Below are 26,206 nucleotides of genomic sequence, written 5' to 3'. Positions count from 1 at the left end.
TTCAAAAGAGCTGCGACTCTTCAATACGTCTTAAGTACTTATTAAATATTTGCTGGGTGGGTGGGATGGGAGTTTTGGGGTTTGGTAACTCCGTATTTGTGTGTTAATTATATTTTGAAATGTTCAATAAAAACATTTTGGTAAAAAAAAGTTACCTTTTATAAGAAAACCGTTTGCAGCTTATAAAACAACTCCACCTATGGTTGGCAACACAATTTAAAAATATATCTTTTATTCTGATATGAAAATGTACACCAAAGTCAGAATGAAAGAATATCAAAATCATATCTGTACATTTCTGTATTATTCCAAACACACATAAAAAAAGATGAGAATCACATCAAGTGTAAGATCTCCACTGCATCCACATTAGTCTGTTCATTATTTATTGACTTTGAGAAACATACACCATCATTTGTACGTTTTCATTCTTTTTTTTTTTCTCGTTTGACATTTTTTTTTACAAAATTAATAAAATAACTGGTCTGAAAAACTTTTTGGGAAGGAACGCTCTGAAAGGTCAATAGATGTTCTTAGTGGCTGCCATTACAGAGTAATGTGTTAATTTTGGTCGGTAGTTCAAAACTTGAGATTTATTAAGAGTTCTGATAACTTGTTCAGATCATTCATATATGGCTCCTTTTGGAGTATAAAATCCACTTTCAGGTCCTGATGAGGAAATATACTTAAAAGCTCGCATCTGAGCCTTTCAGTGTCTGTGTGGGAACGAACACCCGTATCTTCTCTCTGCTTATATCCAACTGGTTTTCGGTCTCGAAGGTTGAGGACCTCTGTTTGAGAAGATGGTTTTGGTTGAGGATAAGCAGCTCTTCGCCCGGCGAATGAATGACTTTTAGATTTTGTCCTGCATAAGTAAAATATTGTTAGTATGGATATACTCAGCAGACAATAAAACAAGCTACGGCTGGTAATAACTTACTTTGGTAAAGAATTCTTTGTAAGGAACTTGTCCAAAGCTGGCCCATTTCTGCCTAGAGGGTCATCTGGAATCATAAAGATATCTCCAGCAAAGGTGAACTGGAGCAATCTGGAGATGACCAAAATATCAAATCATAAAGAATGCAATGTGGTTAATACTATAGAATATACACATATATATATATATATATATATATATATATATATATATATATAACTTTAAGCTGTCTTTATATGTACCTGTCCTTTATGATAGTCTGCCAAGCAGGAGATTCTGCAAAAATGTCCCGTAGAAAATCATTTGTAACTATTACGCCATCTTTCTTTTCTGCCAGATCTAGCATAAACCTTTATCAGATTGGAAAGTAAATGCATGTGTTTAACTTTTTTTTTCTTTTCTACTAAAAAAAAAACATAACAAGTTAAAAATGAATAATAATAATAAAAATGATCAACATTTAAGGCTCTATTAGTAATACTATCTTCATATGGCACTACTATTTGACCAATAAAACAGAAGTATTTCTAACCCTTAAGGCTGCTTTACACGCAGTGACATGTGACTCGTGAAAGCACCCGCCCCCGTCGTTTGTGCGTCACGGGCAAATCGCTGCCCGTGCCGCACAATATCGCTTGGAAGCGTCACATATACTTACCTTCCTAGCGACGTCGCTGTGGGTGGCGAACAACCTCATTTTTTTTAAGGGGGAGGTTCGTGCGCTGTCACAGCGACGTCACACAGCGGCCCGTCAATAGAAGCAGAGGGGCGTAGACCAGCCGCATTAATGACACGCCCACCTCATTGCCGGAGGATGCAGGTACGTTGTTGCTCTTCGTTCCCGGGGTTTCAAACATAGCGATGTGTGCTGCCTCAGGAACGACGAGCAACCTGCGTCCAGCATGAGCAACGATATTATGAAAATGAACGACGTGTCAACAATCAACGATTAGGTGAGTATTTCTGATCGTTAACACTCGCTCATAGGTGTCACATGCAATGATGTCGCTAACGACGCCGGATGTGCATCACGAATTCCGTGACCCCGACGACATATCGTTAGATACATCGTTGCGTGTAAAGCCCCCTTTAGTCTTTCACTATGTATGTTATTTTTCCTTATTAGTGCATTAATCACTAGAGATGAGCGATTTGAACCGTTCGCCAATTTCAAATTCGAGTGATTTTGGGCGGTGTTCGAGTCGTTCGACGAACTCGAACGATTTGCTTCAAGTTCGGCCGTTCGATAACGGTTCGATCATGAAAAGCGTGGCTTTTCACAGTAAGGCTATGTGCGCACGTTGTGTATTTGGATGCGCCCTGCGTCCCCAGCACAATCCCGCTCTCTTTCCTACTCACCGATCACGGGCACGGCGCTGCACGGCTGTCACAAAGCTACGGCGGCATTTCCTCTTTTGAAAATGACTGCCACTCATTATTCAATCTGGTATTCCCTGCTTTCCCCGCCCACCGGCGCCATGATTGGTTGCAATCAGACACGCCCCCACGCTGAGTGATAGCTGTCTCACTGCAACCAATCACAGCCGCCGGCGGGCGGGTCTATATCGTGCAGTAAAATAAATAAATAAATAATTAAAAAAAAATAAAACCTGCGGTTCCCCCCAATTTTGATACCAGCCAAGATAAAGCCACACGGCTGGAGGCTGGTATTGTCAGGATGGGGAGCCATGCCGGCCAAGCCACGCCACCCTAATGGCGCCACGTTATGGGTAGCCCACCACCCTATCAATATCAGCCAGCAGCCGCCCGGAATTGCCGCATCCATTAGATGCGACAGTCCCGGGACTCTACCCGGCTCATCCTGAATTGCCCTGGTGTGGTGGCAATCGGGGTAATAAGGGGTTAATCATGGCAGGCGTCTCCCCGAGATACCTTCCATGATTAACCTATAAGTGAAAGTAAATAAACACATACAACGAAAAATCCTTTATTTGGAATTAGACAAAAAAAACCTCCTCATTTACCTCTTTATTAATCCCCGAACAACAATCCAGGTCCGAAGTAATCCACCTGACGCTTTCAGCTCTGCTACATCAAGCTGACAGGGAGCGCCGTAGAACACAAGTGCTCTGTGTCAGCTCCACGCAGCAACTGATGTGAGCCGCGCTGTCACCGGAGACTTCACTCAGGTAGTGCCTGCATGTGATATTTCTCTCTCTTTTTCCCTCTGGTTCTTTTTCTCTCTCTCTCTCTTTCTTTTTCCCTCTTTCTCTCTCTCTCTTTCTTTCTCTCCCTCTCCCTCTCATCTTTGTAGCTGAATAATTTACTTCTGGATTCTCTACTGCAACAGAAGTCAAGATTACCAAATCTTCCTATGCTTTTTATTAATGGCAGTGGCTCAATGGGTAGAGCTACTGCCTAAGGATAATTAGTTCATGAGTTCGAGTCCCGGCCGTCCCGGTAAAGAATTTAATTTATTTATAATTTTAAATTATAATTATTATTTATTAATAATTATAATTTAATTTCATTATGCACTGAGGGGAGGAGCCACGGGACACACCTCTAAAATCGGAGCAGTTCACGGAATGAGGCTGCATTGCTCTCTCCCCTCTCTCTCCCTCTCTCTTTTCTCTCTCTCTCTCTCTTTTCTATCTCTCAGACCTGGCAATTATCAGCTGATGCGGTCACCTGACGGAATCAGCTGACACTATAAGTCGAGCGGTGAGGCCGGCTTTTTACCGCCCGGCCGGCTAAACTATCAGCTGCTGCTGTCGGACAGGAGTCTGCACAGAAGTGTGTAGTTTTTGTTTTGGTTTTTTTGCACTAATGCATCAGCTGATTGTATAAAAGCCGTTTATACAATCAGCTGCTGTCATGTGATTCAGGCCCTTGAACCTGACACATCATCTGATTGCTTTGCCTTCCAGCAAACCAATCAGATGATATTGGATCCGGATTGAACGGCGCGGGACCCTTGACCCAGGATTACTGCGGAGGGGGGTTCTTTATTTCAATAAAGATGAAGTCACTAATTGTGTTGTGTTTTATTTCTAATAAAAATATTTTTCTGTGTGTTGTTTTTTTTTTATCTGTACTAGAAATTCATGGTGGCCATGTCTAATATTGGCGTGACACCATGAATTTCGGGCTTAGGGCCAGTTGATAATATACAGCTAGCCCTAACCCTATTATTACCCAGCGAGCCACCCGTCAGCAGGGCAGCTGGAAGAGTTGGATACAGCGCTAGAAGATGGTGCTTCTATGAAAGCGCCATTTTCTGGGGTGGCTGCGGACTGCAATTCGCAGCAGAGGTGCCCAGAAAGCTTGGGCACCCTGCGCTAAGGATTCCAATTCCCAGCTGCCTAGTTGTACCTGGCTGGACACAAAAATTGGGCGAAGCCCACGTTATTTTTTTTTTTTTTTTTATTATTTCATGAAATTCATGAAATAAAACAAAAAAGGGCTTCCCTATATTTTTGGTTCCCAGCCGGGTACAAGTAGGCAGCTGAGGGTTGGGGACAGCCCGTAACTGCCTGCTGTACTTGGCTAGCATACAAAAACATGGCGAAGCCCATGTAATTTTTTGAGGGGGCAAAAAACTCCTGCAAAGTCCTGGATGGAGTATGCTGAGTCTTGTAGTTCTGCAGCTGCTGTGTCTGTATGAAGGAGAGCAGACAGCAGCTGCAGAACTACAAGGCTCAGCATCCTCCATCGAGGACTGTATGCTGGAGGGAGAGGCAGGGGGAGCAGAACTGCATCCACTAGTGTATGCAGGAGAGTAGACAGCAGCTGCAGAACTACAAGGCTCAGCATGCTGCATCAAGGACTGTATGCTGGAGGGAGAGAGAGGGGGAGCAGAACTACAAGGCTCAGCATGCTCCATTCACTAGTGTATGCAGGAGAGCAGACAGCAGCTGCAGAACTACAAGGCTCAGCATACTCCATCCAGGACTGTATGCAGGAGTTTTTTGCCCATCAAAAAAAATGACGTGGGCTTCGCCATATTTTTGTATGCTAGCCAGGTAAAGCAGGCAGGTACGGCTGCCCCCAACCCCCAGCTGCCTATTTGTACCCGGCTGGGAACTAAAAATATAGGGAAGCCCTTTTTTTAATTATTTCATGAATTTCATGAAATAATTAAAAAAAAAAACAAAAAAAAAACGACATGGGCTTCGCCCTATTTTTGTGTCCAGCCAGGTACAACTAGGCAGCTGGGGATTGGAACGCCCGAGGTTTCTGGGACCCTCTGCTGCGAATTGCAATCCACAGTCGCCCCAGAAAATGGCGCTTTCATAGAAGCGCTATCATCTGGCGCTGTATCCAACTGTTCCAGCTGCCCTGGTGACGTGTGGCTCGCTGGTTAATAATTGGTTAATACTAGCTTTGTTTTACTAGCTAGTATAAAGCCAGAGATTCTTAATGTCAGGCAAGTTTGACCTGGCCATTAAGAAAAGACACCACACAGAGAAAAAAATACTTAAATAGAAATAAATACACAGACACACTTAGAGACCATGTTTACTACTCCCTCTCAGCCCTCAACGATCCTAGTCTTCTGCCTTCTTTCTCCTTCAACCCATGCAGCTCTGCTACATCATACAGCACTGCATTGGAGGAAGACGCTGCTGCTCCCGTGCAGTCTAATCACTCAGTGAGTGAGCAGAGGCTGTGGGTTGTAAGCGATGACGTCACCCCTGCCACCGTTGAAATAGTAATCTGACAGGCGGGTTACTATAGCATCGGTGATCTCCGATCACCTGATTCCCGGTGCTGCTATTCACCGGTTGTGGCATCCAGTCCTTGCATGTGGGCTGACTCTGTAAAGAGCGCCGACATGCAGGAACGGGGGAGCCAAGCATGTGCCCAAGCATCTCGCCGGTACACGGAGATGCTCAAACGAGCACCGCATACCGGAGAGATGCACTGACAGCACCTAGCATGACATCTAGCCATGTGACCAGTCTGTAGCCAATGAGATAATAGACACGTGACTGGTCACATGCTATGACGACGTCACTGAAGGTCCTATCATCAGTGCTGGTTACCAGGAGGTCGCAGCGATGATCGGAAGGAAAAGCGGCGGGAGACAGAGTGCAGGATGCGTCGCGGGGACCTGTAAGTATATTGGCAATGTTTATTAACTGCATGTGTACATGTATAATGTGTTTGTATGTGTTTGTGTTTGCCTGCCATTGTTTTCAATTGGGTTCGAAGGTGTTCGTCGAACACACCCGCCGTTCGACGAACCGAACTCGAACACTAGAGGGGTGGCTCAACACTATTAATCACATAACATCTATCAGTCATTTCTATTAGAAGTCAATCCGTGAGTATACAAGCATCCTACGGTTCAACTTGTGTGACCTGCCTATAAAATTGCCTCTTGATCTCAGGACCTCAGATTTATATTAACTACATAAGTTTATCAGGCTGCAAATTCAGTGTTACCTGTCATCATAAGATGTAATTCTTTTGCCATCGACTGTTCTTGAAGGGGTAAATGAGAGAAAGCCAAGAGTACTCAGCTCTGTGAGGAAGTGCTGCTCTATGAGGAGACTCATGGTTAGTCATGCACAAGTACATATTAATTCCCAAATACATATTAATTCCCAAAATTGCATTATATTTGACGAAACACAGTATAACTATTGTTAATATACGACTAAGCCTAACATTCATTTTTTTAGTTCCTTTTTTGTCTCCTTTTTTCTCTGCATCTGCCCTTCTGTCCGACATGCTTCACAGACCTGAATGGACAGATATCTTGTTCTCTGCAAAAACTACATATCCTAGCAGCACCCTGCTTCTCCTCAGTGCTGCATTGCCACTCAATGTATCTGCTGTACCTTAGTACAATAAATGTACGTGCTTGTGCGTGTACAGGACTTCACAGTGTGTGACTAGTTATAATGAATGAGACACTATTAGATAGCCCTCTTATAGGATTATGCACTTCGTTATTATTTTTATATATATATATATATATATATAATATTAGCTATAGTGCTGGAAAGACTAACACCGTGGATGGATCTGTCAAGCGCTGCTGACTCATCACACCAGAATTGACCATAGATTGTAACATCCTCAGAAAATGCTTAAGAGAGGTGAACTGTGCTGTGGGTACGCAGCAGAATGACGTAGTACGAATCAACAGAAGACAGGCTACCTACATTGCGCATGATCGACGTAAGCCATTGGAACTAAAGGAAGATGGTTCCAATGGCGGCAAAATAGGGTAACTATAGCCTGGGAGGGGTTCTTCATTAGGGGGGCAAGTAGTACTAAACTATGAGGATTTTAAAAATAATTACTTTGGAACACTTTTTATTAAAAATGTTGGAGATTTGTATGAAATCTATTTAAAATATTGGCAATAACCCTTTAAAGAAATGACATTATATATGAACGAAAAAGGTATTCATAGGTATGTTCAGAAAAACATGACAGCAGCTGCATTTAACTTGTGTTATAAATGCCTAATAAATTCCAGGATTCAGGGAGGCCTGAAGCTTCACGAGTAGAGATGACCAACCTGAACTTGTAAGTTGGGTATTTGTACCAAACACAGACTTTACAAAACAATTAGTGTTTGAGTTAGGAGTTTGGGTGCTTTACGTATGCTAATCACTCAAGCGAGTATCACTGTGCTCAGGTACGCTCATTGCTCGGTCCAGTGCGAGCCGCATGCAGTGTTTGAACGGCTCACACTGGGGGCAAAATCAGAGTTATAATGTGCATAAATAACAAAACAAAATAGAAAAACATCTGTCTCCCACCCTCCCTCGGAAGTCTTCATGTTAGCAGAGAGCCAAGCTGCCCAATCAGTGTCACATCTCCACTAGGGCCTGCTCCGGTGACGTCTGCCCCGATTAGCAGGCGCTGCTCTACTGTCACGTCTCCACCAGGGTCTGCTCCGGTGACGTCTGCCCTGGTCACCAGGCATTGCTCTGCTCATACTGCAGACAGTGCTGGAGATGGGGTAGAAGTCAGTTCCAGTGGCTCTGGTCGGCGGAGTCGCCGCATATTCACCAGACTTGGTCTGGCTGGAACTTGCAGTACTGCTGACTGACTGTAGGGGTGTGTGCCTTCCAGCTAGTATCAGCTCCTACTCCAGCCTATGGGAGGGCACCACACCCTTTTTATATCCTTCAGTGTTCTTGGATCTTTGCCAGATATAGTCTTGTGTTGCTGTTAGCCACATCCTTTCTTCCTGGTACTGTGCACCTCGCTTTATGTGTCATATGAACTCTGCTTTGTTTACTGACATCCCTCCTGCCTGCTGTTTTGTACCTTGCCTGACATCCCAGTTTTGACCTCTGCTTGTTTTCCAGACATTCCTCCTGCCTGCTGTTTTGTACCTCGCCTGACATTTCTGTTTGACCTCAGCCTGTTTTTCTGGACATTCCCCCTGCCTTCCTATTTTGCACTTTGCTGACTTTCTGGTTTTGACACTGCCTGGCGACTATCCCCGTCTATGGAATGCAGCCTACCTTAGGCAGTGAATTCCTGGACCCTGCAGTAATTTCAGATCTCTGTATAGGGGTTAAAGTGTTTTGGGGTACCTCGGGGTCCTGCTTAGTGGGTGGCTTGCCATTACAATCAGTGACTTCAAATGAAGTTAAAGTCAAGTCCGGGTTCAGAAATGAACTTTAGATAAAGTCCGGCTGAACCTGCAGAACTCGAACCTCCACAGGTCTGCTCATCTCTACTCACGAGCCTAATCCATTCACAGAAATTTATCACCTGCACTTCGAGCAGGGGAGAGCTGTATGAAACCACATATACATTCACTATTAGGCAGTTGTAGGTACTTCGAAATGTTTTAGAATGCCCTTAAAGAGAGATAAGTAACATTGTCACTGGAAAATATTGCAACATCCTAAAATATGCTAATTTATCACCCAAATGTTCCCATTGGCAGATGGAGCATTAATTTATGACCATTATTATGGGGACAGCATTAGTAACTAGTGATGGGCGATCCCGAACTGTAACGTTTGGGGATCATACCAATCACATAGTGACCGTGTACACGATCCCGATCAAGAGCTTTCCTGGGAAGCTCGTGTTACAGATTGGGTCCAGTTTGGGTCCAAGGGCTGTAAAAAAACAAACAAAAAAACCCCACATTATTAAAAACATTGTGATCATACTTACAGGTCCCACGACGCGTCCTGCAGACTCTGTCTCCCGGACACTTCTGCTTCCGATCATTGATGTGCCGCCCGGTAACCAGCACTGACTTACAGGACCTTCAATAACGTCATAGCCATGTGAACAGTCTGGTGTGGCATTGGCTTACAGACTGGTCACATGACTATGACATCATTGAAGGTCCTGTTAACTGAACTTTAACTATCACTGTGCAAGTGTCGCATCGCATCAGGGCGCACAATCTCCCGACAGGAGCAGGTCAGCTGCATGTATTTCCATGCAGCTGAGGCGCTCCTGTCCGGAAAGTGTCAGGCAGTGCGGGGTGATGCAATGCGAGACGCAAGTGGAATCATACCCTCATTGTCAGCCTCCTTCTCGCTCTGTACAGAGCGATGTAGCAGAGCTGACATTAATAAAAAAAAATGATGGGCTTCCCTGTGTTTTGATTGCCAGCCAATGTAAAGCCAGGTAGATGGGGGTGGCAACCCGTAGCCGTCCGTTTTATCTGCACTGAGAATCAAGTAGTCTACAGGGAGAGCCATGTCAACTCTGCTCATCACTCTGTAAAGACAAGCGACTACAGAGAGAGAACCAGGGAGAGCCATGTCAGCTCTGCTACATCTCTCTGTACAGAGCGAGAAGCAGGCTGACAGTGAGGGTATAACTCCACTTGCGTGACGCATTGCATCACCCCACAGAGCCTGACACTCTCAGGACAGGAGCGCCTCAGTATGTATGTCCATGCAGCTGACCCACTCCTGTTGGGAGATTGTGCACGATGATGCGATGCGACAATCGCATAGTGATAGTCAAAGTTCAGTTAAAAGGACCTTCGATGACGTCATATTCATGTGACCAGTCTGTAAGCCAATGTCTGTACAACAGTCACACCAGACTGGTCACATGTCTATGACGTCATTGAAGGTCCTGTAAGTCAGTGCTGGTTACCGGGCGACACTGGAATGATCGGACACGGAGGCAGAAGCGGCCGGGAGACAGTCTGCAGGACGTATCGCGGGACCTGTAAGTATGCTCAGAATGTTTTTTATTTACTATATTCTTTATTTTACAGCCCCCCCCCCCGCCCCATCCCATAACTGTAAAGCCCAAGTTCGGTGACCGGGCGCAAGTTCGCGTTATTTTGATTCGGATCTTGATCTTTACAAAACGATCGTCGAGGCTCCCGATCCCAACCATCGGGGAATATCGCCCATCACTATTAGTAAATAGTAAAGGCAATTCTACATAGATATTATTGTGCTGGCACTACTATTCAGCCTCTACATTGTGGTATATCTATGAGGCAGAACTAGCGTTCAGGTCATATGTGGTATAAGTGTGGAAATTGTCAGTTGCTGCAATTTGGAACTATTCCAGAGCCTATTATTTTCACAAGGCCTGGACCTACAGAAAACACAGTACTGACAGTCCATAAATATTTGGCTTTGGAGGTATCGCATGGTCAACAGAATTTTGAGTTTTCTCTTTAGGCTTTGGCTTCTAGGTTATTATTATGGCTCAAAAACGGCAGCAAACTGGCCAAACCTGTATATGATAACCACGACAGCCCATTCAGGACTTGGATCTGAGTTGTACCACTAGTGCAAAACTAAGACAAACTTCATAAGCCACTTGCCAATTAAAAGACTGAAGAATCTCCAAGAAATAAAGAAACAATTCACTGCCATCCCTTCATATGAGGTAAGCAACATAGTGAATCAGAATAACTAAACTACATTTCTAACTGGCATTTGCTAATAATATTATTATTATTATTACATCAACTACATATTTGGATAGGATCATGGAGATTGGAATACCGCTTTAAGGTTGTTTCACTCACAGTTGTTTTGGGTTAACCCCACTGTGGTTATTATTGTAGTTTTTGGTTCTTTTCTTTTTTATGCATTTTTAACATGGATTTTTTTTAACAACTTTAATTTAATAAGCAGTAAGAGGACTATGGAGAAAGGGTATCTAATATTGAGCCAAAGCCAGAATATGAAACTACAAATATAGGGCTGGCAGGCTAGCAGCTCTCATATTTTGCAATTGCAGGACATTAGGTATCCATGGTTACGACCAAGCATATAGTTAGTTATTTGCTAGTGGCCGCAACCATGGATACCTAAGGTCCTGCAATGCCCTGAACATGATGTAAGCGACACAGTGAATCAGAAGAACTACAGTTAGGTCCAGAAATATTTGGACAGTGACACAATTTTCGCGAGTTGGGCTCTGCATGCCACCACATTGGATTTGAAATGAAACCTCTACAACAGAATTCAAGTGCAGATTGTAACGTTTAATTTGAAGGTTTGAACAAAAATATCTGATAGAAATTGTAGGAATTGTACACATTTCTTTACAAACACTCCACATTTTAGGAGGTCAAAAGTAATTGGACAAATAAACCAAACCCAAACAAAATATTTTTAATTTCAATATTTTGTTGCGAATCCTTTGGAGGCAATCACTGCCGTAAGTCTGGAACCCATGGACATCACCAAACGCTGAGTTTCCTCCTTCTTAATGATTTGCCAGGCCTTTACAGCCGCAGCCTTCAGTTCTTGCTTGTTTGTGGGTCTTTCCGTCTTAAGTCTGGATTTGAGCAAGTGAAATGCATGCTCAATTGGGTTAAGATCTGGTGATTGACTTGGCCATTGCAGAATGTTCCACTTTTTGCACTCATGAACTCCTGGGTAGCTTTGGCTGTATGTTTGGGGTCATTGTCCATCTGTACTATGAAGCGCCGTCCGATCAACTTTGCGGCATTTGGCTGAATCTGGGCTGAAAGTATATCCCGGTACACTTCAGAATTCATCCGGCTACTCTTGTCTGCTGTTAGGTCATCAATAAACACAAGTGACCCAGTGCCATTGAAAGCCATGCATGCCCATGCCATCACGTTGCCTCCACCATGTTTTACAGAGGATGTGGTGTGCCTTGGATCATGTACCGTTCCCTTTCTTCTCCAAACTTTATTCTTCCCATCATTCTGGTACAGGTTGATCTTTCTCTCATCTGTCCATAGAATACTTTTCCAGAACTGAGCTGGCTTCATGAGGTGTTTTTCAGCAAATTTAACTCTGGCCTGTCTATTTTTGGAATTGATGAATGGTTTGCATCTAGATGTGAACCCTTTGTATTTACTTTCATGGAGTCTTCTCTTTAATGTTGACTTAGAGACAGATACACCTACTTCACTGAGAGTGTTCTGGACTTCAGTTGATGTTGTGAACGGGTTCTTCACCCGTTACTTTTGGTCCCTTGAAAAAGAGGAGGCTATGCATTACAGAGCTATGATTCCTAAACCCTTTCTCCGATTTGGATGTGAAAACTCTCATATTGCAGCTGGGAGTGTGCACTTTCAGCCCATATTCTATATAGAATTGTATTTCTGAACATGTTTTTGTAAACAGCTAAAATAACAAAACTTGTGTCACTGTCCAAATATTTCTGGACCTAACTGTATACTACATTTATTGGAGGTATTTTCTAATATTATTATTACACCTACTACATGTTGGGATAGGATCTTTGGGATGTGAATACCCCTTTTTAAGTCCCTAAACCAAGTCTAATGGCACCATATACACCATGTGTAAAGTCCAGTTATGGGCGATGCCAGACCAGTTTCATCGCCATGATGAATTATACAGATATTCTAGATCAAAGTCGCATCAAATACTTGTTCCATGAAGTCTGAAGTATTCCCTTAGACACTTACCTGTAGCTTTACTATCTTTTTTCAACCTCCATTGGGGCACAAATGCAGTGATGTCACGATGGCCTCTGTCCCAGAAGTACTGTACAGCTAGTGCAATGCCACGGCAGGAGAAGTAACTGTGGAGACCATGTCTACAATGGAAGCAAGAAAACAACTTGTGAAATTCATCCATTATCAGTCATTGGCATGTAAACTCCTTAGATTACTAAGTTACACATGATTCCTGATCAGGATAAGAAAGTACATGAAATCAGAAATTTAGAGCAGTATCTTGTGTGTGAAATGAAAAGGAAATTCTGTAAAGAGGCAATAATAGTAACCAGCACACACATATGACAGCAACTATGGAATATGCAATTCTGAAAGATTGTACTAGGCCCCCTTCACATGTCCGTATTTCCAGAACTTGTGGTGTCCATCTTCACACATACTGAGAACGTGTTCACCTGCATACTCGTTAAACTCTGTATTGATTTTCAAACCTCCGTGTTTTCACATGGACTGTGGGTCTATTTGAGCCACATGGGTGCTCATGTGATCCGCTCGGAGACATGTTCGATTTTAGCATCAGCACGAATGAAAAGCATCAATCGAAGTCTATGGGTCTGTGAAAAATATGTACAGCACACGGATGACATCAGTGTGATGTCCGTGTGACATATACCAGAATTAAATTCATTCAAGAAATGAAATAGATGATAGGCAGAGAAAGAGAGATAGATGAATAGCAATAGAGTGATAGCTAATAGATTTTACAGGTATTCGCCAAATAAATAAAAAAGACCTGGGTCCCACCCCATTTTTTGATAACAAGCAAACGTAAAGCAGACAGTTACAGGCTGATATTATCAGGCTAGGAAGGTCCATGATAATTGGGCTCTTCTCAGCCTGAAAATACCAGCCTGCAGCCGCCCCAGAAGTGGCACAGAACATTAGATCCTACAATTCTGGTGTTTCACCTTGGCTTTTCCCAATAACCCTGATGCGTTGGCAATCGGCTTAATTATTAATGGGGTTTATGTCAGCTGTGTAGTGTCAGCTGGCATCAAGCCCTGGTGTTAGTAATGGAGAGGTGTCTATTATTCACCCCCATTACTAACCCAGTATTCCACCCCAAAAAAAACACATATGAAGAAAATAATTTATTTCAATAAGCCGTTCATATTTTTCTACAGCTTTGGCAAATTGCACCCCTCTGTTTTTTGTTTTTTCTTCTTGAACTAGCACTCCTCCCATTTGGCACAGGTGTTTTTAATTAGTAGGAGACTGCAAGGAGGAGTTCTGCCTTTTGTGCTTTCAGTTCACATTCTGAGAGCTTGTGGAAGCAGAGTTGTCCAATTCCTTTTACAGGGTGCTGGGTGGTGGCCATTGTTGTGGTGGTTTTGTCTTGGTGGGGCAGTGTGGCCTGGAGTCATGGGGCTCAGCCTTGCAGCATGGGTGTTGTTACGCACCAGGTCACCTGCCCTAATCATGCACGGTCGTTGCAGCTGTGGTTGGCACGTGGCACCGCATCTTTAAGGCTTCAAATAAAATAGGGACCCATTCAGAGGCTCACCATTGCAGTGGGCTTCATACAATCTGATCAGAATGTTAAACCAAGAACCTCATGTTCAGGTATATAAATTTTTGACTAGCGGCATTAGATCACAGTATGATTTTTGGATGTGCGGTTCATGTCTTTGTCTACAGCTATGGCAAATTTATTTCAATAAACACTCCTAAAACATTCCTTCATTGACCATTTTATAAAAAAAAAAAAAAAATCTATGCCTCTCCACTGCAGTCCAGGGAATTTGCCGTAGTCTACTGAATCCATTGTATTCTATTTGAAAAAAAAAAACAACACAAGCATACAAACACAGTGAAATAAAACAACACGTTTACCCTCATTCAACAATTTATTCAAAAGGAAAAAAAATTCCCAGCTGAACTGACAAAGTCCAAGTCTTTCAACAAAGTCTATAGAGCGTCATTCTGACACACGATAGACTTTGCTTACTGGCAATTCCAGGTCATGCTGCACTGCATGAGACCCGGCGCCTCTGATGAGCGATGTGTAAGAACGATGTGCCATAGACTTTCTCTTTCGGAATCCATGGACTATGTCAGACCAGCTATGATTTTTTTTCTTTTGAATAAAGTGGGGAATAAGGATGTCTTGTTATCTTTCTTTGTGTTTGTAGGGTATTTTCAGATATCCCGTTTTGGACTACGTTGGATTCGGTGGACTATGGCAGATTCCCTGGACTACAGCGGAGTGTATGGGTTTTAGTTTTTTTAAATAAAATGGTTAAAGAGGGAAAGTTTTGAGGAGAGTTTATTGAAATAAATTATTTTTTCGGGTGTGTGTGTGTGTGTGTGTGTGGGAGGAAGGTTGAACTAGATGGACCTAGGTCTTTTTTCAACCTAAGTAACTATGTAACTATATGTAACTATGTGTCTTTTTTTTATTACTGGGCTAGTAATGGGGGTATCTGTTGGACACCTCTCCATTACTTACAACAGGACTTGATGCCAGCTGACACTACAAAGTTGACATAAAGCCCATAAACCATTCCCCTGATTGATAACGCACCAGGGCAATCGGAAAGTGCCAAGTTGAAGCGCCAGAATTGGCGCACCTAATGTGATGCGCCACTTTTGGAGCAGCTGGCAATCTGTAATTTTTTGGCTGGGAAGGGCCCAATAACCATGGACCTTCACAGCCTGATAATATCAACCCTCAGTTGTCTGCTTTACCTTTGCTGGACATCAAAAATAGGGAGGATCCTGCAACATTTTTTTTCCAATTAATTATTTATTTGGTTAATAGCTGTAAAATCTATCTATCTTTGCATATCTTTAACAGATAAAAAAAAACCTCATTTCAGTGTTGTGCTTCTTTATCCAGTACGTGTCACACACTTGTACGGACGGCACATGTATAGTACATGGATGACACATACATACACACAGATGGTCAAAACGGAACTTGCGTTTCTTAAATGGACATGTGAAGAGGGCCTTAACATGTCTCAGGCATCATCAACACAAACAAAGAGACAAGGGAAGTGGGCAGGATCATATTGTGTGAAATCATTTGTAAAAAATGTCATTCATATTCCTTTAGTTTAGTAAAAATTGTTTGTAGGGCGTGTATTATTTTGTTTTTGCTTTTTGGAAGTTTCATGTAGTCTTCCTTCAGCCTGCTATTTTTTTCTTAATTTTTGCCACACTTTATAAGCAGTTATGGAACCTCAAGGTTTTCTGTAGTAAAAGGGTAAAAATTACTGCATGCTGAAAAATGTTATTCAGAGGGAATAGGTCATCAAAGTGAGACCTGTGGGGGTCTGAAACCCACCGAACAGCTGATATCAGCTCCGGCAGCATCAAGATATAAACACTGTGTGGAATGAAACACTGAAGATCTTTCACTGTGTAGTGTCCGCTCCAGGGTACTGCAGATCATCTCTTCTTAAAATGGATAGCAGTTGATCTACAGTTCTCAGCAGTGGACACTAATTAGAATGACGCAACTGTGATATTCCACATACTCGCTGATCAGTAGGGGTGCTGAGTCAGATCCCACTGATCTGATATTGGTTATGTACCCTAAGGAATGGTCATCAGTACTGTAGTGGACAACCCCTTTAAATAACAAAATCATTGTGTTGTGAGCAACATGTACTGTATGTTCATAAGTATCAGATGAACATGTATTATATGTAATAAGTTGATAAATGAGTCATGGAAAGTATCAGGTTCACATTTCAAAGCAAACACAAGAAAGTGAGAGGAACAATGGCCAAAAGCAGAAATCACCGGTTATTGAAATACTGAGAGTTAGGGCGGCTTTGCACGTTGCAACATCGCACGTGCGATGTCGGTGGGGTCAAATCGAAAGTGACGCACATCCGGCGTCACTTTCGACATCGTTGTGTGTAAATTCTAGATGATACGATTAACGAGCGCAAAAGCGTTGTTATTGTATCATCGTTGCAGGCTCCAACTTTTCCATAATTATGCTGCTGCGACAGGTACGATGTTGTTCCTCGTTCCTGCGGCAGCACACATCGCTGTGTGTTACGCCGCAGGAGCGAGGAACTTCACCTTACCTGCCGCCGGCGGCTCTACGGAAGGAAGGAGGTGGGCGGGATGTTTACATCCTGCTCATCTCCGCCCCTCCGCCACTATTGGCCGCGTGACGTCGCTATGATGCCGCACGACCCGCCCCCTTATGAAGGAGGCGGGTCACCGGCCAGAGCGATGGTCGCAGGGCAGGTGAGTGCATGTGAAGCTGGCGTAGCGATAATTTTCGCTACGCCAGCTATCATAAGATATCGTACCTGCGACGGGGGCGGGGACTATCGCGTGCGACATCGCAGCATCGGCTTGCGATGTCGCAACGTGCAAAGACCGCCTTAGAAACATTGCCCATAATAATTAGAGAAAGCTACAATAATGGAACTGCTGGTGTACTACTTCTGCTATAATGCAAATGTACTAGTTATTAACTCTTAGTGATAATCTTCTTTCAGTATTGGTAAAGGGGAAATCCAAGTTAACCATCTCTAGAAACAACAGATATCATCCCGCTGTGGATTCTCACAGCACTAGATATGATCGCTCGGATTGAGTCTCTCCAACCATAGACAGATATGTATTTATGTATGGAAATTTCTGACTGTGCACAGACTCATCTGCTCCACTGATTTTTATTGAGATTTAGCATGAGAATTATGTTTGACGTGAACCAAGTCCCAAAATTCTGCACAGAATAGTGTTTCAGAATTTTGGCACCTATATATTTGCAAGATTCAGATGATTGCTTTATGTGTATTTTAATAAATCTGACAAGTACATTAACAGATAGTGTTTATCTAATGTTTGGCCTTTGTCAAGATCATTTGTACAATAATAACAATATATCAATCATAACTGACCCACTGTCAAGCATGGGAGGTGGAAACATTATGTTTTGGGGGTGTTTCTCTGCTAACGGCACAGGACTACTTCACCGCATCAATGGGACAATGGATGGAGCCGTCAATTCTAAGTGACAACCTCTTTCCCTCTGCTAGAACATTAAAAATGGGTCGTGCCTGGGTCTTCCAGCATGACAATGACCAAAAACATACAGCCAAGGCAACAAAAGAGTGGCTCAAAAAGAAGCACATTAAGCTCATGGAGTGGCCTAGCCAGTTTCCAGACTTTAATCCCATAGAAAACTTATGGAGGGAGCTGGAGATCCGAGTTTCCAAGCGACAGCCTCAAAATCCTAATGATTTTGCGATGATCTGCAAAGAGGAGTAGACCAAAATTCCTCCTGACGTGTTCAAACCTTATCAGCTACAAAAAACGTAGTCTGACTGCTGTGTTTGCCAACAAGTCTTGTTTGCCAGAGGGATCAAATATTTATTTCTCTCTGTAAAATGCAAATAAATTTGTATAATTTATACAATGTGATTTTCTGGATTTTATTTTTGTTATTTTATCTCTCACTGTTAAAATTAACCTACCCTTTTTGTTTGTGGGCAAACTTACAAAATCAGCAAGGGATCAAATACTTATTTCCCTCACTGTAACCTCTGATTATTTATAGACTAGAAAACTCTAATGATATCACATGCCTTCACTGCCAGCCGTACAAAATTGTGCCTATAGTTTTAGTAATTTTCTAGGGGTGTCATGAATTTTTTTTTTTGTTCTAAACTATTAAAAGCGTTATTGTGATTTCTAAGTTTAAAGTTTCTAAAATAACTTTTTAGAGTACATTTAAGAATTATTAGAGGTGTCCTCAAGGATTGCCATTACAAATGCGTTAGTCGCTATGATAGAAATGTTCAGCTTTACACACCTGGTTACAGATCATGTTTAGGTACACTCAATGTGAAGGGTTAAGTAATTCTGTAAATACACTGCATAGTAACAGTCTCTATTATAGGCCAAGGCACTATACAGAACTCTGTTGGTTGTCATTAAAACAAAGGAAGAAAAGCCTTTGAGAATTTGAGGTGGTCATGGCTGGAACAGGTGCTAGATCACCTGGGCTTACACGGAGCTTTTAGGAATTTTGTGAGGGTCCTTTATGCAAATCCTCAGGCAAGAGTGAGTACCCCGGGATTTCTGTCAAAAACATTTCCTTTGATGAAGGGAACCAGGCAAGGATGCCCGATGTCACCACTATTGTTTAACTTGGCTATTGAACCACTGGCTAGACGTTTGAATGAGGGGGGGTGGTTTGAAGGGATCAAGGTAGGGAGGAAGTCATTGCACTCAGCCTTATTTGCTGACGATATAATCCTGTTCATGAGCAAACCTAAAACGCAATTGAGTAGAGTCATAGAACAAATTGAGGAGTTTGCGAGGTTAGCAGGGTTTAGACTTAACAAAAACAAATGTGAAATTCTCTTCTTGGACGGAAAGAGAGCGAAGGGGGGGGGGTGCATTATGTGACATTCCAATAGCTAGAAATACAATTAAATACTTGGGAGTACAGGTTGGGAGGGATACTAAGACCATATATTCATTAAATTATTCCTCTTTGATCGAGAAATTTGCCGTTGACTCTTCTGGGAAGAAATCATCTAATAAAAATGATGAGCTTTTCCAAGCTTCTCTATCCAATGCAAACAATCCCATTGCTTCTTAAACACTCGGATGTGAACAGATTGACAAAAGCGTTCTCACGTTTTTTGTGGAAGGGATATAGGCCGAGGATTAGTGCCAAAAAGCTAATGTTATCAACGGAAAATGGAGTGATCGGACTACCTAACATCAGGGGGTACAATTTGGCCTGTATCTTAAGACATGTAGTCGATTGGATTAGACGAACAAGTAGGTATTCTGACTGGGATATAGAGGCTGAATTTTGTAAGCCTTGGGACCCGAGTTCAATCCTACATACCTCCATTCCAAATTTGCCACCCAATATTAAACACTCACTGATTTGTAGTGACACAGTGATGACTTGGAAGGCGGTTAGGAAAAAGTTCGGGTTAGCCTGGAACATCTCCAAATTCCTTAATATATGGGCTTGTCCCGACTTTCCACAGGGAAGAGAAAATTATCTCTTTAAAGAATGGAGGGAAAAAGGGATTGGAACTCTCAAAAACCTGATGCATGATACAGAACGGAGATGGATGACGTGTGATGAGTTGACAGCAAAGTATGACTTGCACCCATTCCAGACTCTCCAGTTTGAACAGGTGAAACAAGGGATAATGAAGAAACTATACAACATAAATTATTATTATTTATTATTATAGCGTCATTTATTCCATGGCGCTTTACAAGTGAGAGAGGGTATACGTACAACAATCATTAACAGTACAAGACAGACTGGTATAGGAGGAGAGAGGACCCTGCCCGCGAGGGCTCACAGTCTACAGCAGGGGTGGGCAATTAATTTTCCCATGGGGCCGCATGAGAAATTGGGATGGTTTTAGAGGGCCGGACTAATATAATTAACTCGGTTCTACATATATATATATATATATATATATATATATATATATATACATACATACACACACAGTGCCTACAGGTAGTATTCAACCCCCTGCAGATTTAGCAGGTTTATACATTCGGAATTAACTTGGCATTGTGACATTTGGACTGTAGATCAGCCTGGAAGTGTGAAATGCACTGCAGCAAAAAAGAATGTTATTTCTTTTTTGATTTTTTTTTTTTAAATTGTGAAAAGTTTATTCAGAGGGTCATTTATTATTCAACCCCTCAAACCACAAGAATTCTGTTTGGTTCCCCTAAAGTATTAAGAAGTATTTCAGGCACAAAGAACAATGAGCTTCACATGTTTGGATTAATTATCTCTTTTTCCAGCCTTTTCTGACTAATTAAGACCCTCCCCAAACTTGTGAACAGCACTCATACATGGTCAAAATGGGAAAGACAAAGGAGCATTCCAAGGCTATCAGAGACAAGATCGTGGAGGGTCACAAGGCTGGCAAGGGGTACAAAACCCTTTCCAAGGAGTTGGCCCTACCTGTCTCCACTGTTGGGAGCATCATCCGGAAGTGGAAGGCTTATGGAACTACTGTTAGCCTTCCACGGCCTGGACAGCCTTTGAAAGTTTCCACCCGTGCCGAGGCCAGGCTTGTCCGAAGAGTCAAGGCTAACCCAAGGACAACAAGGAAGGAGCTCCAGGAAGATCTCATGGCAGTGGGGACATTGGTTTCAGTCAATACCATAAGTAACGTACTCCACCCCAATGGTCTCCGTTCCAGATGAGCCCGTAAGGTACCTTTACTTTCAAAGCGTCATGTCAAGGCTCGTCTACAGTTTGCTCATGATCACTTGGAGGACTCTGAGACAGACTGGTTCAAGGTTCTCTGGTCTGATGAGATCGAAATCTTTGGTGCCAACCACACACGTGACGTTTGGAGACTGGATGGCACTGCATACGACCCCAAGAATACCATCCCTATAGTCAAGCATGGTGGTGGCAGCATCATGCTGTGGGGCTGTTTCTCAGCCAAGGGGCCTGGTCATCTGGTCCGCATCCATGGGAAGATGGATAGCACGGCCTACCTGGAGATTTTGGCCAAGAACCTCCGCTCCTCCATCAAGGATCTTAAGATGGGTCGTCATTTCATCTTCCAACAAGACAATGAACCAAAGCACACAGCCAAGAAAACCAAGGCCTGGTTCAAGAGGGAAAAAATCAAGGTGTTGCAGTGGCCTAGTCAGTCTCCTGACCTTAACCCAATTGAAAACTTGTGGAAGGAGCTCAAGATTAAAGTCCACATGAGACACCCCAAGAACCTAGATAACTTGGAGAAGATCTGCATGGAGGAGTGGGCCAAGATAACTCCAGAGACCTGTGCCGGCCTGATCAGGTCTTATAAAAGACGATTATTAGCTGTAATTGCAAACAAGGGTTATTCCACAAAATATTAAACCCAGGGGTTGAATAATAATTGACCCACACTTTTATGTTGAACATTTATTAAAATTTAACTGAGCATCATAACTTGTTGGTTTGTAAGATTTATGCATCTGTTAATAAATCCTGCTCTTGTTTGAAGTTTGCAGGCTCTAACTTATTTGCATCTTATCAAACCTGCTAAATCTGCAGGGGGTTGAAGACTACTTGTAGGCACTGTATATATATATATATATATATATATATATATATATATATATATATATATATATATATATATATATATATATATATATATATATATATATACACACACACACACAAACACGCATATATCCTGTGCGTGTATAATATATATACACATACACACACAATCCCCATATACAACATCACTACACCCGCCACATACTACACCTGTAATATACATCAGTATACACTACACCTGTAATAAACTACACCTCTATATACTATACCACTATATATTACATCACTGCACCCCTATATACACCTGTAATATGCTACATCACTATATACTACACCTGTAATAAACTGCAGCACATCACTATATACTACACCTGTGATAACCTACATCACTACACCCCTATATACTACACTTGTATTATACTACATCACTACACCCCTATATACTACACTTGTATTATACTACATCACTACACCCCTATATACTACACTTGTATTATACTACATCACTACACCCCTATATACTACACTTGTATTATACTACATCACTACACCCCTATATACTACACTTGTATTATACTACATCACTACACCCCTATATACTACACTTGTATTATACTACACTCCTATATACTACACCTGTATTATACTACACCACTACACCCCTATAAACACCTGTATTATACTACACCACTACACCTGTAATATACTACACCACTACACCCCATATACACCTGTAATATACTACACCACTACACCCTTATATACACCTGTAATATACTACACCACTACACCCCTATATACACCTGTATTATACTACACCCCTATATACACCTGTATAATACAGGTGTATATAGGGGTGTAGTGGTGTAGTATAATACAGGTGTATATAGGGGTGTAGTATAATACAGGTGTAAAAAGGGGTGTAGTGGTGTAGTATAATACAGGTGTATATAGGGGTGTAGTATTATACTACACTCCTATATACACCTGTATTATACTACACACCTATAAAACTACACCCCCCCCATATACCACACCTGTAAAACTATATTCCCATATACTAAACCACTACACCCCAAATATTTGTCAAAAGTTACCCCTCTCCCCCAGCCCCCCGCCTGCCCGCCCCCATTGTCCCCGCAGGTTACTAGTAACCACTCACCTCTCTTCTTATCGTTCCCGTCCTCAGACACCTCCGTACGAGCCCCCCGCTGAGCTGCTTCTCCTTCACATGGCCAGGCTGCGCCGACGCTGTATTCCTAGGAGCCCCCGCCGCTGCCTCTCTCCATACGGCCCCCGCCTCTGCAGCTTCTCCTGCCGGGCGGGAACTTTTCAAATGACACACGCGCGCCATACTGACGATATCAGGGCACGCGTGTGTCACAGAGAAAAGTGTCGGGAAAGGAACAGAGGAGAGATTCCTGCGTTCCGCTGCCTACACTGTGCGGAGCTTCAGGATCTGTCCTCTGTTCCCTACCCGACACGCAGCGTGTGATGAAGGTCAGGGCCGGTTCCAGGTTTTTGTGGGCCCCGGGCGGAAGAGTCCCAGTGGGCCCCATCAACACGCAGACACACATACGTACACATACATATTTAAAGACAAACTCACAAAAATGCATATAGAACGGACACATCTATACAGCCATATACACTGACATACATAGATACACATTATACATGCCTACAGACACACCGCTCTGCTGCATACATACAGACACACATAGCTCTGCTACAGACACACATAGCTCTGCTACAGACACACATAGCTCTGCTACAGACACACATAGCTCTGCTACAGACACACATAGCTCTGCTACAGACACACATAGCTCTGCTACATACATACATAGCTCTGCTACATACATACACACATAGCTCTGCTACATACATACACACATAGCTCTGCTACATACATACACACATAGCTCTGCTACATACAGACACACATAGCTCTGCTACATACATAGCTCTGCTACATACAGACACACATAGCTCTGCTACATACAGACACACATAGCTCTGCTACATACAGACACACATAGCATTGCTACATACACACACACAGCACTGCTACATACAGACACACATAGCTCTGCTACATACATACACACATAGCTCTGCTACATACATACACACATAGCACTGCTACATACACACATAGCACTGCTACATACAGACACACATAGCTCTGCTACATATATACATACATACACATTGCTCTGCTACATACACACATAGCTCTGCTACATACATACACACATAGCTCTGCTACATATATACATACATACACACATAGCTCTGCTACATATATACATACAGACACACACGCGGCTCTGGGGCCCAGCACATACGGCACCGGTGAGGGGGGGGGGTTTGCAGGGAATACACCTAGGGGGGGAGAAGAGCCCAAAGAGCATTTGCCCGGGCACTGATGAGGGCAATCTGACCACGCGCCTCCCGGAGCCTGGAGCTCCGGACAACAGGCCAGATTGCGCTCATCAGTGACCGGCCAGCAAGGACGCCCTGAGCCAGGCGGGCCGGTCACAGAGAGTAGGCGGGCCGGATGTAGCCCGCGGGCCACCCCTTGCCCAGGTCTGGTCTACAGGGAATGGGTGATGGTACAATAGGTGAGGATAGAGCTGGTTGCGCAGTGGTCTACTGGACTGAGGGCTATTGTAGGTTGTAGGCTTGTTGGAAGAGGTGGGTCTTGAGGTTCCTCTTGAAGCTTTCCACGGTAGTGGAGAGTCTGATGTGCTGAGGTGTAGCGTTCCAGAGTATGGGGCATAATTAACTAATATGAGGTAAATCAGATGGATGCGATCATATTAAGGGGCATCCATGCCACAAAATATATCAAGTCTTTATGGAAATATGAGAGAAGTGTTATTCCCTAACATATCAGGAAGAATGTTGGAAGGGTGGGCAAAGCAGTTGGGAGATCAAGAGGTGGAGGAGAAGATTTTGAATGGTTTGATTGTGATGAGAAAGAAGATTGTGAATGATTGTGAATGAGAACTTAAGAGCTATCTATGGATTTAATATACTGAATGCAAGACATCCAGATAAGATGATGAGTTGTCCAAATTGTGGTACGGAAAAAACAGATCTATATCATGGGATATGGCAGTGCGAAAGGATTGAAAGATTTTGGAAACAAGTCCAAGGGGTAGTGAGGAAAATTTGGAATAGAAATGTGGAGTTGGATCCAATGGTTTGGTTATTTCACTAGCAGCATCGGGAGGAGGGAGAGAAAGGGGGAGATAAGTTACCGAATCTTTTCCATGATATAGCAATGATAAGTAAAAGGGCTATTCTTCAGAAGTGGCTGGTGAAGGAAATATCAACAAAAGAAGAACTTGTTGATCAATTGAAAAAAATGCTCATGTCGGAGAAGGTGATGGTGGAGAGGTGTAAAGAAAGGATGACAGCAACATTTTTCAGTAAATGGAGAAAGTTCATAAGCGTTCTATGTTCTAGAGAAGAAATAATACAAATAATGTCCAGATTTATATCTACGGAATGGTATATGAAGGAAGATCTGTCAGGGTCCCTGTGCGAGCTGAAAGTATAGTTGGCCAAATTCTGGGTTGTGTCGCATGGAGAGGGGAGGGGGGAATGGGAGGGATAGTATTTATAAGTAATGTTTCTAACAAGTTATCAAGGAATGCTGAAGGGGGGTAGCGGAGACTGAATAATGGAAATATACACTGACGAAGAAGGGGAAGGAGCAAACTTGATGACCGTGACAAATATTTGATCGATAAATTGTAGAGACTATGTTATTTGATATTTTGATTTGTTGACCCTTATTTTCTTCATTCTGTACCCTATTTTACCATTACAAGAAAAGAAAAAAATTTGGTTTAAAAAAAACAAAACAAAGGAAGAGCTTGTTGTCAGGCACAAACTTTACGATCTAGGTTAAGTTTCTGTAATGCACTAGGACAGAATTTCTTACATTCTTAAATGATATTCTGAACAGGATGAAGAGCAAAGACTATGCCCCCGATTTATATTTTGCATCACTTTTCTTTGTTGTCATGTGGTAATTGTGAGAAGCCAGCTGCAGACTAAAGACTATTGCACTAATGGACGTAGAGCAGAGCCCACAACTCTAAGGATTTAGACTTTTTACAAAACGGATTGCTGGTGACGTCAATCTTTTTGTTGTGTTTTATTACAGATTGAGTACCTTAAACTGAAGAGCAAGCAATCTGAAGGGGAAAAGGGTTGTAAATGTGTGTATCCTAGTTGGTCTCCATGGACTCTAATGAATGAAATAAAAATTGTTGTATCGTTAACCTGCATGAGTCGAAAACGGACTATCAGA

At 42.6% G+C, this 26,206-nt stretch overlaps 1 protein-coding gene across 6 annotated transcripts in view; it reads right to left on the bottom strand.

Moving 5' to 3' along the window:
• Positions 1-215: 215 nt before the first annotated feature.
• KHNYN (KH and NYN domain containing) overlaps positions 216-26,206 on the bottom strand; it is a 38,863-nt gene continuing 12,872 nt past the window's right edge. For 5 of the 6 annotated variants that reach the window (XM_075319700.1, XM_075319713.1, XM_075319716.1 and 2 more), the window contains 5 exons: positions 12,789-12,919; positions 6,350-6,446; positions 1,180-1,287; positions 941-1,048; positions 216-865 (listed from right to left, as the gene is read on the bottom strand). In XM_075319700.1, the coding sequence (XP_075175815.1) occupies positions 580-865; positions 941-1,048; positions 1,180-1,287; positions 6,350-6,446; positions 12,789-12,919 (730 nt within the window). In that variant the 3' untranslated portion in view covers positions 216-579. Of the gene's footprint in view, positions 866-940; positions 1,049-1,179; positions 1,341-6,349; positions 6,447-12,788; positions 12,920-26,206 lie in introns of those variants that run through there. The other variant, XM_075319719.1, reaches the window with a different exon arrangement.

This window comes from Anomaloglossus baeobatrachus, chromosome 1 (assembly GCF_048569485.1).
Source record: "Anomaloglossus baeobatrachus isolate aAnoBae1 chromosome 1, aAnoBae1.hap1, whole genome shotgun sequence".
In the NCBI taxonomy this organism is placed as follows: Eukaryota; Metazoa; Chordata; class Amphibia; order Anura; family Aromobatidae; genus Anomaloglossus; species Anomaloglossus baeobatrachus.
This window is presented reverse-complemented; position numbering and strand designations above follow the sequence as displayed.